We start from the raw sequence: 19118 nt of genomic DNA on the forward strand, positions 1-19118 counted from the left end.
CAAGTGGCAACTTTTGTAAAATGTCAAACGCATTAGTTAAATGCAAAATTAATTGCCTCGAAAAAAAAGCAGATGGGAGAAAACAAATTGTTGCTTAAACTAAATCTAGTGCATTTTTTGTTGCTCAGGCCAGCTGTGAAAATTAATTACAAATTATTAGAAGTAGCAAAGTGAGCAAGAAGAGGAAAAAGAGATGCTACAGCAGCCGCTGTTGGCATAAATTAAGCAAATGTGACCACGAGACTGGAAGATGCGGGGGGCGCGTTCGAAGGGTGGGCGCGTGCCTTGTATTTTGCCTCATGAAATTATGAAATGGAACATTAAGGAAAATCATTAGCAACACATAGCGGCAGCAGCAGCAGCAACAGCTAGGCAAAGAGGCGTAGGGGTGAGGGTGAGGGTTGGGGCAAGTGGAGTAGCTGCTGCACAGTGGGTACATGTGGTCAATTACTTTCGAGCTATGCACAGGTTGGAATCAGAGGGAGTAGATGCTGTGCAAATTGTTGATTATGCGCAACATTTAGGCAACAATTTGTATGTAAATGAAGTGGAAGATGAGATATTGATGTAGCAATATCGAGTGAGCGGGGGCGAGGGAGTGCGAGAAAGAAAATTACTTAATTAATCGACGGAGAGAGACGGGAAAGAAAGCAAGAGCAAAATGGCTCTAAATTTATATGTTTTCAAAATGATTTACCTACTGAAAATGAAGGAGATAATACTGTTAAGTTCATAGAGAAATTTCTGTAAATAAACGATTTCTGCGAAGAGCTCAACTATTTATTTGCTTTTCAATCCAATATTTCCTATTTGGTTTTAAAATTTGCTTAATACCGTAATTTCCATTTTTCAATAATTAAATTAAATCGATAGCCCAAAATTTTGAATGTACTCTCTGTCCCTCCTAGTGCCCCGCTTGACGCTGATGAATTGCTCGCATTGAGTTATTTTCGCCAAATACTTGGGGTTAGTTTAAAATAAGCGTAGTATTAGACATGATATTATTTGTTGTACGGTCCGGTTGCATCAGTCATCAATCACGTGCATCTGATTTAAGATAATCGACGCCATATTGCGTGCTGGCCCCAGCTTCAGTTGTGCCCCCTCCCCTTCCACACGCCTTGTAAGTCACTTGGAACAATATTTTTGGTTCAATAGTTTCATTCTAACATCTTGAGATGGGGCGAGGTAGGGAGGTTATTGCCCATTAGGGCTCGTTAGTGTTACGGCAAAGAGAGGGGTGGCGGGGAGCGGCGCGGGTGAGTCGAAAAGTTGGTCAGGCGATGACAGCGCGACATTCTTCTTGTTCGACACGCCATCTAGCGACAGGCAGCGGCGGCGGCAGCAGCAGCAACAGCAACAACATCATCAGTCGGATGCGTGAGCTCCTGCTGCTGCTTGTTGACAACACTTTGATTGATCGCATTTGATTGATTGATGTGGGACAGAGAGGGGAGAGGGAGACAGAGGCTCAACTTTAAAGCCATTACGCATTGCCAACTTTTATTGTTTTATCAATATGGATTTAATTATGGGCCTGTCCACTTGCATTACCAGAGCCCATCTCTCCCCCATTTGGTTAGTGGTTGCTCCAGGCGCATTGAAATGACCGCAACATGACACAATTTGTCATTTTCAATTTTATTGAATTACCATAAAATTCAAGCGCCACAATTTATATATGTATTTTATACATATATGCTTTGGGTTCCCTTATTCTATACAACTGCGGCTATCCAAATTTGTTAAATGTTTCTGTTGTGGTTGTTTCCTTGTTATTGTTGCTTTTGGTATTTCACTATGAATTAATTTATTGTGAGAGTTTTTGCTGGATAGCAAATGATTTACGAGCGACAGGTTCCCAACAGCGTGGTATCGTACTTTTTTGGGTTTAATTTTTGCGAGAAGCGAGTACGAATGGACATTGGAGTAAAGGTTAAATCTAATCTAGGAATTGTGGATATAAATTTAGGAATCTGTAGAGGTAAAATTGTAAAGCATAATAGGACAGATAGATCAAGTTTGAGGTTGACATATGTATATAATTAGAAAATTCAATAGGAATTGTCCTATAAATTATTTCAGATATAGATGAGTTCGGAAAGCTCTTGGTTTATATACTAATTAACTAAAAAGCAACGCTCAAAGGGGTTTCAAAGGTTTATTTATATAAAGAAAAGCTCGCCCACTCCAAAGTTAATTCAATTAATTTCAGCTGCGCCTCTTAATGAAATAACTATTGCATTACGTAAGCAAATATGAATAGCAGGGGTGAAAAAAATAAACATGTACAGGAAAAACATAATTGGGAAGAGAACGAACCAGAAAAAAAAACGGACACACGCTGCCAATCAGCAAAAGTAAGCCACAAAACAAGCCAGAAGGCAAATAGAGGCAGATTCGAGTGGACGGTTAAAGAGTGGGCGGGGCGACCACTAGAGAACTAACGGCAAACAACTTCACACCTACGTATTAAATTAAGCAAAGTTGGGCGCAAAAAAATATGAACAAATACGTATATATATATATATATATTTTTTTTTTGTGCTGGGTCAACAGCTGCGCACAGGCGAGCGGGCGCAAGATAAACAAACACAATTCAACTTTGGCTTTTCGGCTCTCTCTGCCACTGATAAGGCCCGACACACAAGCCTGGGCGACCGACTGCCGAAAAGCAAATAAAGTCGCGCATTTAATTTACATGTATGTGACAGGGGCACAGGAAAGATGGACCAGAGGGAGAGGGGGCGGGTGTTGCTTGGGTCAGGGTTGACAGCGTCTGCTGCTGCTTTTAATGAACACACGCATAAATCTTGCGAGTGGTTTTGATGTTGATCCCTTTTCGGAAAAGCCATCAACAACTGACGAGAAATCTTCACACGGTGGCACAGTCATAAATATGCCAAAATATTAACATTCCTCCCCTCGAACGCCCACAGATATGGCCCATTGGTATTTTTATGTATTTTTAAGTGTTTTCTTCTTTTATAGATGTATAGATTATATTTTTGTTTTGCCATCTTGCCACCTGCGACATTTGGCTTGGAGGCGTGACCAAGCCATCGTATTGGCCAGCTAAAATCGGAACAAAAAATGCTGTCCTAAAATAAACACAAGTGAGGCAGAGCGAGACATAAAGAGATGGAGAAAGAGTGAGAGGGCAGAGCGAACGCCAGAGCAAGCGCAAGATTTTAGCTATTTATTTTTAGGGGCATTTTCTCAGTCTTGCAATTAAAATTAATTTATTTGGCAATTATTGAGCATTGAAAACATTTATTTTAATTATGGTGCAAATATGTTGGCAACGTGCGTGTGCGTTGGTTGTGCCTGCGCGCGCGTGTGTGTGTGTACGTGCGTGTGCTCGTGTTATTATTTAAATGGCCATTTCATATTTTTATGACATACTCTGACGAGTTGGGCGTAAAATTTTGTTGCGGCCTATTAAGAAAATTGTGGATATTTGTTAGTTGAGCAAAATATGTCTGGGGAATTCTCCATGAGGGATTCTTATTAGAAAAAAGTATAAAGAATCTTTGGATTATTATTAAATGGAATATAAGTTTTTTTTTTTTATTTTAAAACATATATTTATTTCAGTGGGAAATTTTCACTTAGGGATTTTTATTGGAATATGAAATGCAGTACGCCTTGCTTCCAAGACTTGGAATTGATTGCGATATATAAATTAAGAACAAAAATGTAGCTCCCAGCCCCGTAACAAGCGGAATATTCGCAATGCAAATAAAAGGTAATATGTCCATAAAGCTAAAATTCTATTACCCAGGCACGTCCGTTATCTCACCCCAACTAATCGATACTCTACCAAATGATGTTTGTCCATTTGAATTTTCCCCCTATGAAAATTGAGTGTGCATTGAATATTATGCAAATTGCAACAGGCAAAGCGGACAAAACGAAAATTATAAAAATTAAAAATTGATGGCGTCATGAACGTTATATAGAAATTTTATAAAAGTCAAGAAACGTCGAAACTGCAATTGAAAATTCTAGACAAGACAAACAAAAGATTACTTAAAATTGCAATGCAATGAAAATTGATAAATTGAGCAGAAAAGTTTTTCCACAAAATGCAAAAATGCAATAATTTTGTATGCTGGCAGGCTTTTGATCTTTTTTTGGAATTTTTTCTTTATTGGAGCTAAGTAATTAATTGGCATTTAATGGAACTTCACAAACGTCTTCTGGCATTTGGTGTGTTTTAAGTATATTGTGTATAGAGTGTGGGATGTATGTATTTATATATATGCAATGTTATAAAATTGTGGTTTAGTTTTGAAATGTACTTACGGCTCTCAAGCACAACAACATTTTCGGGAATAGAAAACAGCGACTTACCTGCAATGAGAAAAGAAAAGTGGAAAGAAAGAAAATATCGTTTAGTCATTTTGCTCAAGAGTTTGAAAATTGATAAGATATCGTTTATATATATATATAGTAAAGGAAGACACCATTCAAACAGTGAGAGTAGTAAGTACAAGAATTCAATTTGAATAGCTATTCAATGTGTTTAGCGACAAATGTTGTAAATTGGGCGCACAGAGAGGGAATTTTAAATTTAAAGTAAAATATAAAAATGCTTTACAGCACTGCACACGCGCACGTTTTGCAGTTGTCAACACTGCAAGTGCCCAGTGTGACAACTATTGTGTGTTTGACATTTTTTCAACAGCTTTTAATTTACTCTTTCTGCAGCATCGTTTACAAACTTTCGCATATGAAAAATTACTAAGAAAGATGGCAACTCCCTTACCATTATGTTGAAAGCCGCCCGGGCTATAGGCCGTGTTCATTGGTTGGCGCTTGCGATAGCCATTGGGATTGGGCGAACCGAGACCCATTAACTGACCGCCCGGATTACTGGCGCCCATCATGAGGCCAGCAGCCGCTTGGGCCTGACTTTGCATATAATTATAATTGTTCTTGTTACTGGCAAATCGCCGGACGGGCTGTGGCAGGCCGCTTAGCAACGGCGGCGGCGGCTGTTGCGGCGGCGGCGGCACCGAAGATTGTTGCATCAATGGCGACTGCGGCTGCTGCTGCTGCGGCGGATGCCACAAATACGCGCCCGTTGTATTTGCCTTCAAGTTATCCATTACGTAACAATAAATGGTTAAAGGTTACAATTGCCAACCAGACAGCAGCTCTTCAGCACGCGCGCTCACACACACACACACGCGCAGTTTTCTTTGCTTTTTAAACACACACACACACTCTTGCGGAAAATTATTCACTTGTCGATTGCCAAATTGAAAGATTTGCGATTAGCGGGAGAAACCGAGCAACACGCGCGCACATGTACACAGAAGCACGAGAGACAGACAGTAGATAAGTTGATAGAAAATTTCTTAGATTTAATTTTACTTATTATATGTTTGTTTCTTTTGTTATTTAATTTATTTTTATTTTTGTATTGCCGAGATGACTTGAAGGAACTCTATTCAGTAAGCCGTCCCACTGACGAATGAATTGACACTGGCTATGTTCTATAGGTTTCCAAAATTTTCACAGCCTGCTCGGTTACCATTCAGGAAATTATGATTCAGTTTTCTCGTCCATTTCTCGATGTACCAAAAATGTGGCAAGGCCTGCTATTGTTATCGCATTATCGGGTACAGATGATATTTATTTATTTTCCTTTTGGCTTATCGATAATCGAAGGTCGTGTGCTCTTAATTAATGTTGGTATATTAAAAGTACTGTCAAGGTAAGCTTCTAACGGTTATACTGCTCCATGATTTTATATGAAAACAGTGTTACCATGCTGGTATTTGTTTTTAATGAGAAAAATAGTTCAGAAAGCCAACGAATTTATATTTTTATGATAGTTTTTGACAAGTTTTGAATTTTACACCAGATACACACTGAAATATATCGGTGTACTGATTTTAGATCGTTCAACATTACTTCAAAGGAAAGTTTTTTATTTATAAATTTAATTACATTAGATAATTCTTATTGTTTCTTTACCAGAAATAAATATTTTACAAAAATCTTTCTAAATATATTTCTGTCTACTTAATGAAGATCTTTTGAGCACAGGGCAGATGTTCTCACCGACAATTTAGATGTTTTTACTTGAAACTTTGAAAATGCCCTTTTGCGTAAATTTAGGAACTATGAAGCATAATATGCACATCAAAAAGAAACCTCTTCCTTTTTTTTTGTGCAGCCAACTTCCTTTGGAACTAATTTTGAATGCTTTTTGCTTAAATGCTTTTGCCCATTTTAATAGTTTTCTATGGCTCACGTCGAGTTGCGAGTTCGGGATCGAGTTCCTTAAACAAAAAGACACTTTGCCAGAGCGGTTGGCAGTCAAGAAAGAAATATTGCACATGACAAAGCAAAGTTGCAGAAGGTTGTTGCTGCTGCCAAAAAGCTTTAACCATGCCCAACAGATGGGTGTTGCCGCCCCTTTTAAAGGTCCATGGCATGGAACAGTGCACAGAGAGAATGACTCGACATGTGCGTATGAGTGTGAGTGTGGAACGTGGGCATTGTGGCAAGCGCCAAAAATGCTAGAGAGCGAGAGAGTGAGAGAGAGTCAGGCAGGGAAAGAGATGGCAGCCAACGCATTTGTAAAATGCTGCAGGAAAATTTGCAATGGCCAAAGGCATAAAAAACGAACAGCAAGAAAAGCAACGCAGGAAACTTTAACCACAATTGCAAATGCAAAGTTTTATTTTAATTTTTCTTTTTGTTGAAAATCAACAGCAGGTGACGCAAAAACATCAAAATTGCATTAAGTGCCAGCGCATTACAAGTTCTATAAACAAAATAAAACATAAAACTGAAAAAATGCCTTTTTAATTGTAAAATAAAATTATCACAGACTGGGTTTAGGCAAAGGTATAAATATAGCAAGAGCAGAAGGGTGCACATCTAGGAGTTCGTAGAGGTCAAAGGTGTGCATAATGCTGTTACAGAACACAAAAGAAAAGCACTTTAACAGCAGGTTATTTTACTTTATGCAAGAAAATTGTTTTCACTTTGCGTGTGCCAGTATTGCCAGCAGGTTCTATGATGACTCGCAGTTTATATGTGTGTGTAAGTGTTGCCATCACGCATAAAAAACATATACTGAGATTAAGGGATTGTGTACTTAGGTCTGGGTAAGAGTCAAGGATTAAAGCACGGCTGCCGACTTGATTTACATTGAACAATTTATGAATGTGGGAATTCAAATTCGAATAGATTTATGGAGAAGGGTTTTAGGAAAATGAAAATAAAAAATCTATAAACAGAAAAGCGTTGACAAACTTGTTGGAAATGAAAAAGTCTGTCAAAGTCTCCTTAGCATATTAGAATTTACGCTATCAATGCGTTACATTTGCGACCCATTAATGGTCTAGCCAGATTTTAGCATAACTGTACCTTCTTATATACACACAAAGCCTTCGCCAAGTGTTGTACCTTTCATGTTTAAATCACAAAATGGCCCGCCTAATGAGAACTGAAATGCATTTCATTAGACGACTACGAAGTGCCAAGCACTTCAAAAACTTCAGTCAGCCCACCGCAGCGCCTCCTGTTGGCAGCCACATACTTGACCCAGTTTATGTAGCTCAAAGTGCGTTAATTGCTGGCATAGCACGGGGAAGGAGCAGAGGAGGGGCAGCTCTAGCTGACAAGAGGCGACGAGCTGAAGCCTTTTTCAAGGAGGCCAACGGTGCAAGTGTCACTTGTTTTGGGGAATTTGATGATGAATTATGTAATCCGTTTGGTTAACGCTGTTCCCCCACCGCCCCCTCGAAAACCAAGCCCATAGATCACTTACAAGCCATTAAGCAGGCATTGAGCCTCAACAGCGAGTGGCATGCATGTATCTTATAGATACACAAGATACAAGTTGTTTTTCTTTTGGTGTCACACATTTGTGCCGCTCAATCAACGTATTCCCCGAGCTAACATGAAAATAAACAAAAGGAAACGAAATGCAACAATAGAAGAAATATATAACAATGGTCAAAAACATATCTGAAACATTTTTAATGAAGTGTATCTAATATAGAAATTAATTAAATAGACACACAGGCAAAGTATTTCGCAGCAGACAAAAGTGCGGTGTGAATTTCAAGATATGTATTTGCCACATGGCCACACTCATTGACTAGCAAAGCGGGTGTGGGGGTTGGGGGAAGGTTGGTAGGGGGCTTGGGGGGTCTGTGTTGTCATTGCCTTTACAGGTGACAGCACAAGTTCAACACGTTGAGCGAAAACAGAAACTCAGCTGGTTGCCTCTCGGCTGCTTCATTCATTATGCTTATTAGATTTGCCTGTCAGTATAGAGCAGGGTGTTGGTTGTACAGGGGGCGCGGTACGACAACAGGAATGGACTATTGTTATTTTGGCATATTTATGGTGCACACACACACACACGCACACAGACATCCCACAAACTGAGACATAACACAGCCTCAACATTCTAGACGCAGTGCTTAAATTTAATTAGTTTAAATTTATTTTCTTCTACTGTAATTTGTGCGTCTGGTATTTCAAAAATGCCTTTGTCTATTTCAATTATATATATTTCTCGGTCTAACAATGGTCAAGGTTGAGAAATCAGCAGATAAACAATACCCTGAGTGTACTAGACTACCTGAAGGGGTGCTCGTGCATAAATAAATGTGATGTTTAGTTTTCGTTTTGTCTACAAATGTCCCTACAAAGTAGACCCAGAAGTTGTTCTTCACTTGAAAAGCTTCTTTTCTTTAAATGAATTAAAATACGTGAAATTTCAAAATTCGTTTTATCTAAATATGCTTCCATAAAGTATATCTAGCAGCTACCATCTTTTTAATCAAGCTTCTTTCCATAAATTAATTAAAAAAATTTAATTTTAGAATAAGTTTTATCTATAAATGTTCCCAAAGCGTAGATCGAGCTTCTTTTCTTCACCTTTTCAGTGGTTTTCATTTTTATAATAAAATTGTCCGAGTCTTTCTAGCATTTACGTAATTTAGTTTAAGCTCTCGATTCTTAAATATTTAGGAAAATTGTGTGAACTTTTCTAAGCGTTTTTTTCTTCATCTTTCAAAACTTAAGCGCTTACCAAGTTTCATATAAAATGTTATTTGCCCATTTGCTCAGCTTGAAAATCTTTGAATTTTATCCAACACTGTTTTTGGCATTTACTTCACTTCCTTTTCGACCACTTGTGCAGTGTTGGCCAAGACAATGTGCGATTGGCATTTGCTACGTTTTTTATGGCAACCAGCGACATTTATGGCCAAGAGCTGACTATCAGCATCATGACGATGGCCACAGAGGCATATCCTCGCTCTCCTTCTCTCTTTTTCTCCCTCTGTGTGTGGCTAGGGCAACTTTCGCTGCAACAATGTTTTTTTTTTTCCCCCCCTCTCTATGGCAACTCTTACGCATATTTCGATATGAGCTGCTGAGAAAATAAACAAATAAAAGTCATAAAGCGCCCCTCGCTGCTATGCTGCTTACATAAGACGATGGCTTTGTGTATGTATGAGTGGGGGGACTGGGGGTGGCTTAAGGGGTTTCGGGTTTTGGGTTGTGGACATTGGCTTTGATGAGCGTGGTTCAATGGCTCTATGGCAGCGCACATACCAAAATTGATTTCGATTTCGTTTGCAGCAATAACAACAACAAGATCTAAAAACATGTTCAATTGGCGAAAACCACTTTTGCCTGGCTGATTGTTGCTTTTATTCGCAGCAGCAGCAGCAGCCAGACGGGAAAACTTGATTTTCAAGTTGCAGAAAACGCATTTTAGCAATCGCGAGTTTCCCAGAGCTGTCGTCGTCGTTGGTCGTCATCCACTTTTGGTCGCATGTTGCTCTAATTGCATGACAAACTCTTGCCAACTTTCACACACTTTTTGCTGTGCCGAGCTTAAGCCTGAACTGGCCTTTGGCTAGGCTGCTCCCCTCTCATCCAACGCCACAAGCACCTCCCCCCCTTCATAACTGTCACATATCACCGGAAAAAAAGTGAAAATCTCTGGCAGGAAATTGTTGCTGAACAGCAACCCGTATAAATCTCTTACGTAATCTCAGCTTGAGGCGAACGTTGTCAAGGAAAAGGAAAAACGGCCGCAGTTCTAATTGAAAATGGAAACAAATTAAAAGTATATGCACCAACGGGGAGAGCAAGTCCTGCTGAGGCAAACGTATTCTTATATTTAATTTTTTTTTTAGTAATTCCCTTTTAAACTAAAATAGGTTTAAATAAATTTCACTTGATTGCATAAATTTGAGTAATCTTCAAAATGATGACCAGATTTGATTGACTTTCTTTTTAAAAATCAAGTATGTTACGATAACTTATTTTAAAATTCTCACAGCTATTTATGTAACCATCACTCAAATCCCACCCCACAGTCGAGTCTGTAGAAATCTCACAAAATAGATTTAAATATTTTATCGAATCAGTTGCGTATATAAATGTGTGCATAAATATTTAGCAATCAACTTGCTGTCAGTTGAAATTAATACATTAATTGCAAAAACAGCAAGGGAAAATGCATAAATATTTTGGTGACATGTGAAAATGCTTGAAAATATTGCCAAGAGCTGCATTTCAAATGTCGTCAACAAATACAAATATGTCTAGCTACATATATGTATATCTATATTATGTATACTTGAGTATATATAGAAAAACTTAGCATACATCATTGCGATTTAAGTGTCTGCATATTTGCTTTGCCGCAAGTAAACAAATGGACAAATAAACAAACGGGCGAACAGACGAGCAGAAGTACGTAGCCCCTTGCATAATTTGCCAATTTTATTTGTGTGAACAATTTCATTGAAATGCGTGAAGAAATGCGTGCAAATACGACTAGCAGACACCACGTAGCCGTCTATTAATATAAAAAATTACTTTGTTTTATAAGGCAGCACCTTATATTCTTATTAAATTTCATCTGCTTATGATGAACAAAGTCTGCCTATCAAAATCCTTACTCTAGCTGCTGTAGTCGCTGAGTTGCCTGAGGTCAGCGCCACTTGGCTATAGGGTATAGAAAATTATAGCAAAAACGATCAACAACAGCGAATCATATATTCAATTTATAAACACGGGCTACGACCGCGAGCATTTCGAAATTGAAAATTGCTTTTTCACTGCTAAAGATTATATTTATGATGTAGAACAGGCCAGAAACAATTCCAATACAATTCGATTCGATGCGATCCGAACAACACAGAGACCAACAAAACTGTTTTTCATTAATTGCATTTTCATTTATTTATTTTAGTTTTCCACGCCGCCAGGGGGCGCCAGCAAAACAATTTGCCTTTACACATTGCGATGTGGCAGTAAGGTCAATGTCAGTGAATTATATTTAGTTTGTTCAGCAGCAAAACGTTGCGATCTGAGGTAAGCGAACACACAAAATACCCTATGAAAAGGAAATCATGAAAAATTAAAGAGAAATCTCTTAGCCCGCAGCAACAGTGCAATAAGTCAAGACTAGCAAATGTTGTATACCTAATATCGGGAACAGCTTCTATTATATGATACGGGATTTCTAATTTGTTATACCATATCATATACCATAGAAACCATATAAAATTGCAGCTAAATAGGCTTGAAAAATTGGCTTTGGGCCGCTATGAACGACCTTTTTTGATTTCATTCTATACTCGAACACAGTTTTAGCAGGAAGATCACGATAATCTGATAATCTAAGAAGTATTTTAAAAGAGTCACCGCAAAGAATGGTAAATTGTTTTACGGTTTGTATGCACCGTCGCACTGAAACTTACATCCCAACTTTTGCGTGTAGCGTCTGTTGCTGCTCCTAGTTTTTTTCTGGGGCGGCACAACATATTTTGTTGCCGCCAAGCATAGGAAAGCGATGGAGCATTGCGTGGTGCGAGCCGATAAAGATGACCTTTTGCAAACGGCTGCTCTTGCTGCCACAAAAATAATTCTTGCGCAAGTGGAACAGTTTAATGAAGGAAAACCTCTCAACACCCAACTGGCTATCGATATCAGTGCGGTGATAGTGAAGGGGCTGCTGGATGGCATGTCCATCCGAGAAATGCTTTGGAACGCAGTAATTTGGTGTGACGTTAACACTCCAGATGGAGTCGACAATCCCGGCGGAGGTCCTGGGGATGCACCCGAAGGCGCTCCAGGAAGTGCACCCGAAGGAGCTCCAGGAAGTGCACCCGAAGGAGCTCCGGGAAGTGCACCCGCAGGCGGTGCACCTGCAGGCAAACCAGGAGGTGCACCGGCTGGCAAACCAGGAGGTGCACCCGCAGACAAACCAGGAGGTGCACCGGCAGGCAAACCAGGAGGTGCACCCGCAGACAAACCAGGAGGTGCACCGGCAGGCAAACCAGGAGATGTACCTGCAGGCAAACCAGGAGGTGCACCCTCAGGCGAACCAGGAGGTGCGCCCGCAGGCGGTGCACCGGCAGGCAAACCAGGAGATGCACCCGCAGGCGAACCAGGAGGTTCACCCGTAAACGAACCAGGAGGTGCACCCGCAGGCGAACCAGGAGGTGCACCCGCAGGCGAACCAGGAGGTGCACCCGCAGGTGGCACACCTGTAGGCAAACCAGGAGATGCACCCGCAGGTGGCACACCTGTAGGCAAACCAGGAGATGCACCCGCAGGCGGTGCACCTGGAGGCAAGCCAGGAGGAGCACCCGAAGGCGAACCAGGAGGTTTACCCGGAGGCGGTGTACCTGCAGGCAAACCCGGCGGTGCACCTGCAGGCAAACCCGGCGGTGCACCTGCAGGCAAACCAGGAGGTGCACCTGGTGGGGGTCCCGGGGGTGATGGTGGTGGTGGAGCAGGAGGTGGCGGAGGAGATGGGGGAGGTGGTGGAGGAGATGGGGGAGGTGGTGGAGGCGATGGGGGAGGTGGTGGAGGAGCAGGAGGTGGTGGAGGAGCAGGAGGTGGTGGAGGAGCAGGAGGTGGTGGAGGAGAAGGAGGTGGTGGAGGAGCAGGAGGTGGTGGAGGAGCAGGAGGTGGTGGAGGAGCAGGAGGTGGTGGAGGAGGAGAAGGAGGTGATGATGGAGGAGGTGGCGGAGGAGAAGGTGTAGGAGGTGCTGGGGGATCTGGTGGAGGAGGAAACGAGGGAGTAGATGGATATGATGGACGTGCAAGCTATCTCTGCCTAATTGAAAATGATGACCTAAAATGCTACCGTTATGATTATAGGACAGATGAAGATATATCTGTTATGGAGCATAGGCCAAGAACAATACACTCCAAAAAGCCAGTAAAAAACGAAGCAAAAATCCGGTCTGGAAAGCAGCATAAGAGGAAATCATCAAAATTAAGGAAACGAACCGCAACAACAGTGGACATCATGAAAAAACTAACCGGTTGAGTAGAAGGAGAAACCAATAAACGTGATCTTCAATTTTTAATATGTTAAAAAAATACTAAAAGAAAGGTAATAATATTATAAAAGTATCAACAGTTGTATGTAAAGTCCATGAAATGAAATGTAATATTAAAATAATGATATTTTCAATAAATTTGATCTGCACAAACTTTTCCATCAATTCTTCAAACTTTCTTTGTTTGGATCCATAAAGATAATCCTACAAATATGTGTACATATCAAGATTTTGGAGCAAATGTTATTCAACATAATTATTCATTTAGTTTCCTTGTTTTATATCAATTTATCGACGACTGTCTGCTGTCTATCTCTAGAAATCTCTGCTAGGCTTTTATCGCAGTCCAGGCTCCATTAAGTGGCGATTTTATAGCGGGCCATTTATCAAATGTACGGCGAATGTGGCCAAAAACGCAGCTTCAGCCAAGACACAAGGTTGGGCAAGGCGAAAAAACAAAAAGAAATAAAAGCTGGTGCCCTGAACACATGCCACGTAGGCAAAAGCCACGTTTGTCATAATAAAAGTTACTTAAAAATTGCAGCACAAATATCTGGGCGCACATAAATCAATGAATGTGGCGCGAATAACGCGGCGTATGCGTGATTTATGTCTGTAAATAAAAGAATAAAGGCGATGTATCATGTGTTTAAAGTAAGAGACAGCAACTGACTAATTACGTATACGCCATGCCGCGTGCTGTTCGCAGCTCTTTTGAGATTTTAATTAGCCGTTGCCACTCAGGCCAGAGGCAGCATATCAAAAGTGACGCATTTATTTGAGTTTCACCCGCAAACGAACAAACACAAGTCAAGAGCTGTTGCTGCTTGATAAACATGATGTTTCTCGTTATCACAAGCTGCTGCAGCATGTGCCCAACTTCCGGCTGCTTTAGGGCCAAGTGCATAAGGTGGCCCACAGTCTGTCAGGGGTCCAATGTTTTGTGGGCTGGTGGAAATTTATTGCTGCGCTACGCCTGTGGGCTATTAAATGAGAAACGAGAAGGTAAGGCTAACCGCTTCAGGTTGCCGAAAACTAAATACACTTCGTACTTTTTGAAATTTGCATATGTCATATGGAATTAAATAGTTTCATAGATAAATTTCTTACTGCCGTGAGCCTCGATTATAATTGAATGATTTTAACATAATTATAACTGAACTATTGGCAAAACCAGAATCTGATCTAGCATATAAGACTGCCTTGTGGCCTAACAGTAGAGCCTCCCTCCTGCTGACTTGCTTTTAGCACCCAAAGTTAGGGTATGGAAAAAGCCTGTGCTGCGTTTTCATATTTAATTGCGTCGTTCTTGTCGTCGCAATGTTTATGAAATATTTGTGTGTCAGTTGCAGCAGCCACGCCTTGTCAGAGGCAGCAGACCAACAGCTCAGCCCACTTCCCACCACTTCCCCGACTGGCATATGTGTCAGCGATTTTAATAAATGTTGGCATTGCCAACTAAACTGAAATCTCTGGAGCATTCAATGGCTGCCAGCGGGAAACAAAAGTCGATAAGCCGCAGTTGGAAATTTGCTATATTTCATTTTATTGAAATGATGCAACATTTTTCCTTATTTTTAATTTGTTGATTGCTCGCAACGCTGCAGCAACAGAGAGTTGTGTGTGCGCGCGCGGGGGTTAGGTAAAAGGTAAAAGCAAAGTGATTGCAATTTTCACGCTATTTTTGGGGCATGTAATTGACTTTAGCTGCGGCCATATAAGTGGGCAAACCAAATTTGAGTAAATGGCAAACCAGGAAAGCAGCAATCAATACCAAAGGGAAATATGATGTGAATAATTGTGGAAAAGAAGCGATCAGAGAAACATTTAATAAGTTAAAAGAGCTAATGAAGAACGCACAAAGAAGGCGGACCAATATAATGCGAGAGCATTGTAAGAAAATTAAAGTAATTAACGGGAGAAGGACCGACAAAAAATATTGGACAAATATGAAAACATATAAGTTTACAGAAGCTAACAGAGAAACAAGAGGAGGAGTTTAAAAGAAAAACTTGAATGAAGGCATTGACAGAAGAGATAAAAAAAACTCTAAAAGAAGCGATCAGAGAAGTAAAAAAGAAACGGTAGAGGCGAGAGGAGCCTAAAAGGATATACAGAAAGAAGCTTAAAAGTAAGAGAAGAAAATGAAACAAAGGATAAGTACTGACAAACACAATCAGATAAGTAAAAGCAATTAGAGATTCGAGCGAGTGGCTGCTGTCACTTATCCTTCTCTTTTTGCTGTCACTTATCCCTCTCTTCTTTCTATACAAAATGTAGCTACATTTGGTTATATTGTAAACATATTTCTAAGTTTACTGTATTTCTATTCATGTTTAATTATAGAAGGGGCTCTGTTTGCAGTGCTTTGTTTATGCACATCGCTTCTCGCTTCGCTTCTTTTTAGACAGCTTTTGAGTGTTCGCGTAAGAAAGCCTAAACACGATGTGGTTGTTGGTGTTTGCCACTTTACGCTTCGCTTCTTGCTTTGTGTCTCGCTTCGCTTCTTGTTCGCTTCTCGCTTCATTACTCGTACCTACTCTGACATTAGTTTGCTTAAAATGAAATTACTTGCCATATTGCACGTCAGAACTTAAATTCGTTTTAAATAAAATAAAATATTTAGAATAAAGTTTCTATCACAAATTCCTGTAAATTTACTTTCATGATATAAGCTGTGCCCCTTGGTTCGACTATCTGAAGGCATTTTCAAAGGCAAAATTGCCAACATATGTAAAAGTATGCGAATTTGTAAGCTGCTGCGAAAATTTGTGGACAACATTCCGAATAGCACAAAGTATTCCACCGACAAAGTACTCCCCCCCTTTTGGAGAGGAGAAGCTACCCCACGCACTTGCTTAAAATCTCATTATGTAAAGTACAAAGAGAGAATATGTGAAGCGAGAGAAAAGAGCAAAAACAAAGAGCTGAGCATAATGATTACCACTTTTACTTGGCTTGCAGCAAATTGAATTGATTTTAATCTGCATGCACAGCGCATAAAGAAGCTCCTGCAGGAGACAAGTCCCACAGCGAGGAGTCTGCCTATCGCCAGGCTCTTGTGCCAATAAAATTTGCATTCAAAATCGCTTTTCAAAAAGTGAAGAAAAAAAGTACAAGAGGGATATCAAGCAAGCAGGCTTAGTCACAGCACACCGAAGATGAAATGCTCTTTTGAGACATTTGACTTGCAGTTTTAGCTAATTCTTCGAATTATTCATACTATAGGAGCTATATGATGTGGCTGTGCATGATGTTCATATATCGATTCTATAAAATGTGCATAGCAAAACTTAGTATCCAATGTCAAGTTTGTTTAAATATTGAACAAGTATGTTTTTCATGAGATTTCCTCGATCCCGCCGGTTAATATTTTATTAACGACTGCTTTGCATAGACATAGACAGTCGGACATGGTTCGGCAGCTGATGCTGATCAAGAATATATATACTCTATGGGCTTGTTACGCATTTCATGACAGAATTAAAATACACTCTGCAAGGGTATAAACATTCTGGCACAGGCGCAGCAGCTAAATTTTGCGTAGTATCTATTTCATATGAGTGTGTCTGAGTTAGTCTGTGTGTCTTTTAGGGTGAATTAAATTCTTGCCAATAAAAAAGTTTAAAGAAACAGACAGCAGCAACTTTTATGCGTGTGCTGAAAACGATAAGAGAGCCTCTGCAGCCTAACAGCAGGCTGCTGGGGATTTTTTCCAGTGGGGCTTTAGGGTTGGGCCGTGGCTGTTACGCTTGAGCGCAAATAAACTTAAAAGACATATGAAAATCAGTTTTTGAATATTGGCACAAGCCAAACAAAGTTTTCTGCCAGCTTTTTGTCTGTGCGTATCCTGCAACAGCAGGAGTAACGCTTCACTTGAGCGCTGGCATGCGGCCAAAGAGGGGGCGGGGGCGCCAACACTCATGGGTATATCATTAGGGTGTGTGTGTGTGTATGTGGGAAGGGGAGCGAGTTGGGCGTCGATGTGTTTACTTAACTGTGGCTCTTCTAGCCAAGAAAACAGCAAGTGTAATTTAGATTTCTGGTTCATTACTTTTTCTAGCTCAACTATTCAATGTGTATATTTTAACGTTTGTAGTAGTAGTAGATATACCCTGTAAGTACAGATCTTTCAGTCGTGAATAGTTACGTTAATGTGTAGTATAACACATAAGCTTAGACCAAACATAAGTGTGCGTCTGCTTATCTAGAATAACTCGGAGACTATAAGAGCTAGCGTTGGAAAAGTTAGTATTAAGTGCGCATATACCCTACTTATTTATAATAACAATAATAAATAATCTTCGCAATAAGGGAAAGCCTGGCCTCAATTTACCTAGAGCCGATTGTAGAGTATCTTTTGCTAGTTAAACGAACACAACTGTGGACTTCTTACCATTTTTTAGCACCTGGCCTGAATTTCAGGCAACAATTTTAATACATTTTTAGCCACACAAATGGCTCAACCTGTTGGCCCGTTGAAAAATCTACTGAAGATCCCCCGACGTGACCATTGGGGGGTGGGGCGTTTAAATGGCTTTGTGTCTGCGGCAAATTCCGGCAGTTTTTGGCGCATTATTCATTGTGCCAAATGCCACTTAAAACGCAATTACCGCAACCTCACAGAGAGTTGAAATGTTATTGCGAGCAGCCCACGCATCGCTGCTGAAAACATTTTGAAAATCATTTCGGAAGCAAACAAAAATGATATATACAAATATGCTGCACATTTTCAATGCAAATTGCGCGTGGCCAAATAATAAAGCAAATGCGCCACAAACTCAAAACTAACTAAAACGAACACAACTGAGTAACGAAAATAGAAACAAACGCATAAAAATGCGTTTCAAAGTCGAAACTTTTATTACTGAGCAGAGACAGGGGCAGGGTTTCAATTGTAGCACAAAACGTTTGCGAATGACGCACAAAGAAGAATTGCCAATAAGTAGGAGCATAAAAACATAATATTAGTTCATTAATAACTAGGGAATCAGAAGTACAACACATAAATAAATGCAGACATGTTATCATATATATTCACTATTCAATAAAAATATACGTTTAATATTAAATCAAAAAATCAATTGCTTAAATCTGCAAAGGTTATATCGTTCACACCGTAAAAGGTGTTTAACCCGATACACAATTCATTAGTTGAAAATTCCTTTTTCAAGTCATGGAACTAGTTCGTTGAGCGAGAGGGCACGTCATCAATTAAGAAAACCCTTTTGCCAAAATTAGCGTACTCAATTAATTTCCAAACAGTTTTCCCGCCGTCGAGCAACACCAACACTATAGTTCACAGCGGCCACGCCTCCCACACAAACACACAGGACGCCCAATATTCACACACACACACACACACAGAAACACACACCTTGACAGTGAGTGAAATTTCAATTAATCAAGCTGTGTGCGGATGAGCGAGAAACGGGGTAAAATGCTGCACATTGGGCACAAGGTGAAAAGGAAACGCGTTTTCGGTGCTTGGCGAAGGGGTACGTTGAATGGGGCCTGGCTGGAGTGGGGCGCGGGATGGGGTTAGTTAACCCGTGTCGACATTCAAGGCATAGCGAAATTGATGGCAGGATATGAGGTTGGGCGAAGGCGGCGGAACGCGTAGGTGTATTGAAATGAAATATTGAAAAGCAAAATATAAGTAAGCACAATTAAATGGGTATATACGACTAGCAAAGACTCTCTATCATTCTTTAATATACCTTAATATTCTTATACGTAGCAAAAGTCAAATCTTTTACTTTT

General features: G+C 40.2%; 1 protein-coding gene across 12 annotated transcripts in view; it reads right to left on the bottom strand.

Annotated features, from left to right (window-relative positions):
• Positions 1 to 19118, bottom strand: part of LOC115767430 (heterogeneous nuclear ribonucleoprotein L) — a 145104-nt gene that overhangs the window by 17082 nt on the left and 108904 nt on the right. For 8 of the 12 annotated variants that reach the window (XM_030711712.1, XM_030711714.1, XM_030711709.1 and 5 more), the window contains one exon: positions 4309 to 4356. The exons of 2 other annotated variants lie outside the window; for them this stretch is intronic. In XM_030711712.1, the coding sequence (XP_030567572.1) occupies positions 4309 to 4356 (48 nt within the window). Of the gene's footprint in view, positions 1 to 4308; positions 4357 to 4771; positions 5707 to 19118 lie in introns of those variants that run through there. 2 more of the 12 variants (XM_030711718.1, XM_030711719.1) reach the window with 2 other exon arrangements.

The sequence above is a fragment of the Drosophila novamexicana genome, unplaced genomic scaffold, assembly GCF_003285875.2.
Source record: "Drosophila novamexicana strain 15010-1031.04,08,12 unplaced genomic scaffold, DnovRS2.1 tig00001395-arrow-arrow-pilon, whole genome shotgun sequence".
Classification (NCBI taxonomy): domain Eukaryota; kingdom Metazoa; phylum Arthropoda; class Insecta; order Diptera; family Drosophilidae; genus Drosophila; species Drosophila novamexicana.